The sequence below is a fragment of the Phalangium opilio genome, unplaced genomic scaffold (genome assembly GCF_054372755.1).
Source record: "Phalangium opilio isolate 3A_F unplaced genomic scaffold, DU_Popi_V2 ptg000090l_1, whole genome shotgun sequence".
In the NCBI taxonomy this organism is placed as follows: Eukaryota; Metazoa; Arthropoda; class Arachnida; order Opiliones; family Phalangiidae; genus Phalangium; species Phalangium opilio.
The window spans coordinates 2,846,283-2,851,687 of NW_028324195.1; the positions used below are offsets into that span (position 1 = coordinate 2,846,283).

Sequence of the window (5,405 nt, forward strand, 5' to 3'; positions counted from 1 at the left end):
TGAGCATACAGGGTAATGATGGTGAGACGGTAGATAAAGACTTTCTAAGACCGCACTACCTTCCCGTTGCTAGTAACACTTTCCAGTCGATTGAAGTTAACATTATGAGCGAGCTCGGTATTCCCGTACATTTGGAGCGAGGCAGACTTCACGTTACCTTACACTTTAGGCCTCGTAGAATGTGGACGCCATTATAAATAAGAAAGTGACGGTGATTCACGTATCATTTGCATTTAGAGCGTTAAAGTCAACGCGTCACGAGCAGGAAAATGTCCCAATCGGATTACGATCATCATTTTCTGAACCAGATTGGACATGGATCGAGAGTTGATTTCTATAAGCACTTTCACTCTCAGCTAGGTGGTTCTTTGGCTGTGTACAGGGGTGTTCCGTCGCAACACGTCGGTTACGGGTTAGGGAATTTTATAGCCTCTGCTTTTCGTCGAGCCATGCCACTAATTAAAAAGGGGGCTATATTCCTTGGGAGAAAGTTTTTAAATACGGGTGCAAAGGTCGCGACCGACGTGGCTAGCGGTATTCCTATAAGATCATCCGTAAAGACCCACGGTAAAGTCGCTGCGAAAGACGTAGCCCTCAGCGCGGCGGAAGAAATTCGAAAAATGACGTGAGGTGGTAATAAAAGGAAACGCAAAACCAAACACCTAGTCAGTTCAGTCGTGAGAAGGAAGAGGAAAGCACCATATTTTACACGGCCTGATATTTTTTCTAAAATATAATGGCGCACATTCACCCCGATTCGCATGGATCCGTCAGTTCGGAAGTTGAACTTTTCAACGTACCTCTAACCAACACCAGTATTTTGAGTGGAGAATGGGTCGAATACATCCCAATCTCTAACATTAACGAAAATTCCACCATCACGTTCTCCGAGGCCGGCACTACCGACTCTTACTTGGACATGTCTAAGACCTTGACGCAATTTCAAGTTAGGATCGTTAATCCCGCCGATGGAACTACATTACCGGCGGCAACGAAAAATGTGGGACCCGTCAATCTGTTTCACCATAGTCTATTCAGCGAAGTACACCTTTCGATGCAAGAGAGATCCGTGACACCGTCACCGCAAAACTACCCTTACTAGGCCATGTTTCAAACGGCTGAAACATATGGAGGACCGGCCAAAACTAGTTTTCTTACTAGTTTTTTGTTTTACAAAGACACGGCCGGTAAATTTGACGTTTTTGCCGAGAACGAGGGTTTTAAGGCGAGGGCGGCTTTCGCTAAAAGTGGTATGATCGATATGTCGGAACTGTACACTTGGATTTGTGTCAACAATCACGTTACATTCCAAATATGACGGATCTTAAATTCAAGTTTGTTAAAAGTCCAAACGAATTTTGCATACACGCGGAAGGGGCGGTTAAATGGAAAGTGGTTTACGAGTTGGCATCTCTCTATGTACGTAAAGTAAAATTACCATCGGAAGTGCTTATAGCCCACGCCAAATGCCTCGAAGTGGCAACTATGAAATACCCCATTATTCGCACAGAGTGTAACTCCTTTTCTATTAATAGCGGTACAAAAATATGTGTTAGAGATAATTTATTCATGGGTCAACTACCTAAAAGAGTACTTTTTGCTCTGGTAGATCAGAATGCTTATTTGGGTGAATACAAAAAGTCCCCCTTTAATTTTAAACATTTTGATTTAAATCATATCGCCTTGTATCTGGACGGAGCCAGCGTCCCTCATAAACCCCTTTAGACCAAGAGCCAGTGGCCTGGATCTTACCTCATAAAGTACAAAAGGTCTGACTATTGGAATGAGTTCAGTTTTGATGCTCATTAATAGACTTGGCCGTCTTACGCGTCACAGCTGGGGCATTTGAAGGGGCGGGGTCATGTTTGACCCTAATTAGGTATGATTTCTTACCTCATGAGGTACATGAATAAATAAGGTGGCAAATGATAGAACTGGCAATGGTGATTCCAAATATATGAAATCTGACGTCATCAAAGGGGGCCCATTAATAAATCAGACGGGGGTTAAAATGGTCGAATGAGGTATGAATTCTTACCTCATGAGGTACATGTATGAATCCGGTGTTGTTTGATAGATCTGGTCGTGCTAAATAACAGAATATAAAATCTGACTGGAAAATACGTGGCTTAGGTTTAATCTGACAGCCTGATTCTTGCGTCAGACTATGACATCTTCGTGCCTGATAAAGCTAGATTCCCACTCGACCGAAAAAAACCGGCTCAAATCACGCAGCATACGGTAGAAATTTTACCTTACGCCGTCGTCCGGCTGTAGACTAAACACACTACGACTGAATTTTGAGTTTGGCGGTAGATATTTTTGGGTCACGTGACAGATTATAGTGGTTTCCATAACATTTATTTTGCACTCTGAATTGGTATCTCTGTCGCATTATCGCTTAGATCGTACAAGAATGTATATTTTCTAACTTCCTCAATAAAGGCTTCCTTATTAACATCTTACCTCTATATACTTCCATTAGATACATTTTTCTTTCTTCGTGGCATGTTTCCGACCAAAAAAATACATTGCGGCTATCAATCTATCTAGCGTATGCGTACACTCTTGAAATTTATGACGTTGTCAGTGGGATAATTTCATTGGCTGGGACACCGGCGTAACACCGAACACGACCGAAAAATAGAACACAACTTGCGCCCGGCCGAGCGGAAATTCCGTCAGGCTCGGCGTAAAGATTTTTCGGTCGAACCCCTTTCTCCCGGGTCTCCGTCGTGATTTCCGTCGAGTGCGAGTCTAGCTTAAATGTAGCAGGTGATATATTATTAAACCAGCCCCACTAATGTCAAGTACATTAAACTTAACTTGTTTGAGCGAGTTACCTCTGTTTCTATCGAGGTAATGTGGTCAAATATTTTTGACTGTGATAAATGAGATGAATTTAAATCAGCATCATTTAATAATAGAGCTATTTCAATTCGGGGGTAAGGAGAGTTTTTGAGGCGGGGTTTCGCCAGTCCCCGCCCAGGTGCCTTATTGTTCGCGAAATTTAGCATAGAGTTTAACAGTGGCCCACACGGAGGGAGGGTGACTATGACGATGAAACCGTATATATTGATTATTAGACTGATTCGGATTATGAACCAGATGAGGTTTAAAATGTAGCATTTTTGTATCTTTATTTGCATTACATAATAATTTAACGTTAGAAGTTTTCATTGAATGAGTTTGAAATAAAATGTGCCTGCATAGAGTTATATTAGTTGAAGGGGGAAACGTCGTAGTTGGCCCTGCCAATAAACGGAGCCGATTTTCACCCTCCCTCCGTGCGGGCCACTGAAGAACTCTTAGCTAAATTTCGCGCACAATAAGCCACCTGGGCGGGGACTGGCGAAACCCCGCCTCAAAAACTCTCCTTACCCACGAATTGAAATGGCTCTATTATTAAATGATGCTGATTTAAGTTCATCTCATTTATCACAGTCAAAAATATTTCACCACATTACCTCGATAGAAACAGAGGTAACTCTCTCAAACAAGTTAAGTTTAATGTACTTGACATCAGTGGGGCTGGTTTAATAATATATCACCTGCTACATTTAAGCTAGACTTGCACTCGACGGAAATCACGACGGAGATCCGGCAGAAAGGGGTTCAACCGAAAAATCTTTACGCCGAGCCCGACGGAATTTCCGCTCGGCCAGGCGCAAATTGTGTTCCATTTTTCGGTCGTGTTCAATGTTACGCCCGTGTCTCAGCCAATGAAATTATCCCACTGACTACGTCATAAATTTCGAGAGTGCACGCATACGCTAGATAGATTGATAGCCGCCATGTATTTTTTTTGTGGTCGGAAACATGCCACGAAGAAAGAAAAATGTATCTAATGGAAGTATATAAAGGTAAGATGTTAATAAGGAAGTCTTTATTGAGGAGGTTTAAAAAATACACTTTCTTGTACGATGTAAGCGACAATCTGTAACATTGGCTTCAAACACCACCATCTACTGGTCTTTCGTCTATCTATATCTATATAAATCAAAGTCCTGACTGACTAACTGACTGACTGACTGATAATCAACGCCCAGCCCAAACCGCTTGCCCTAGAAGGCTGAAAATTTGCAGGAACGTTACTCATAAGTAGTGGGCGCGTACTAAGAAAGATGTTTCCAATCCGCTGCCATCTTAAAAAATGGCACCCAGAAATGTAAAAAATATTCTCTATGCAATTAAGTACGCGCGTTTCAACCGATTTCACAAATATTTAGTACACTGGTTTGCTTTAACCTTAAGACGGGCGGAATGGTGTTTCGGGTTCGATTTTTCGCCATCTTTTAAAATGGCACCCAGAAATGTAAAAAATATTCTCTATGCAATTAAGTACGCGCAGTGGCGGGTTTAACGGTAAGCGGACTAAGCGGCCGCTTGGGGCCCCGGGATGCCATGGGGCCCCGAATTGAGCAAAATTAATTTTCTTCCATTAACAATTTTTTTTTTCAAAGTAAAAAATGGAAGAGACTAATAGTTTTAAAAGGAAATAAATGACGAATATTTTCCCTTCAGTATTACCAAGAAGGGATTCGCGTGTAATAAGAACTTCCATGAAAATGATATAAAGAATGGTAAGATTTTACTGATGACTAATACTTTTGTAGCACCCTAGGTGCGAAGGCACTCGGCGTTGCCCGTCAGCCCGTCGGGACATTTTTTATTACTTTCCACGCGGACACTATTCCATAAAGAAGGGTTTTTAAGTTTTTGGCCGCCATTTAAAAAGATGGCAACAAATCGAACCCAAAGACCTTTCAGCCCGTCTATATTTTAAAGGAAACCAGTGTACTAAATATTTACGAAATCGGTTGAAACGCGCGGACTTTGTTGCATAGAGAAGATTTTTAACATTTCTGGTCGGCATTTTTTAAGATGGGGCGTATTGGAAAAATCTTTCTTAGTACGCGCCTACTACTTATGAGTAACATTCCTGCAACATTTTCAGCCTTCTAGGGCAAGTGGTTTGGGCTGGGCGTTGATTATCAGTCAGTCTGTCAGTCAGTCACTCAGGACTTTGATTTATATAGATATAGAAGACCTGAGTTGCGAGATTTTACGCTTCTACTCTTACGCCGGTGTCAGTGGACAAGTAAGCCCCACCCCTTTCATGCCCCTCATTGCTCTGCGCTTTCCCATTGGATCCAATGGGGATAGGTCATACGGACGCGAATGACGTATTCCACCTAGAGAAAAAGCAAACTTCGAGCAAAGGAAACTGAAGATATAGTGCTGAAACGGCACGACGGTTGCTTTTAATTGCCATCAACAAGTTAGTTAAAGGTTTTGAACATACATATTTTGATGGATTTTGAATATGTGTCTCTTCGTGAAAATCGTTCGTTCTGTAATTGTTTCTAAATTGAATAAAGTGTACTATACCAAACCAAGGCTTA

General features: G+C 41.8%; 1 protein-coding gene across 1 annotated transcript; it reads left to right on the forward strand.

Moving 5' to 3' along the window:
- Positions 1 to 736: 736 nt before the first annotated feature.
- On the forward strand, positions 737 to 1,725 carry LOC149644992 (uncharacterized protein F54H12.2-like). Its single transcript, XM_089850394.1, has 2 exons — positions 737 to 1,042; positions 1,249 to 1,725. The coding sequence occupies exons 1-2, from the start codon at positions 737 to 739 to the stop codon at positions 1,723 to 1,725; spliced, it is 783 nt and encodes a 260-aa protein (XP_089706520.1).
- The last annotated feature ends 3,680 nt before the right edge of the window (positions 1,726 to 5,405 follow it).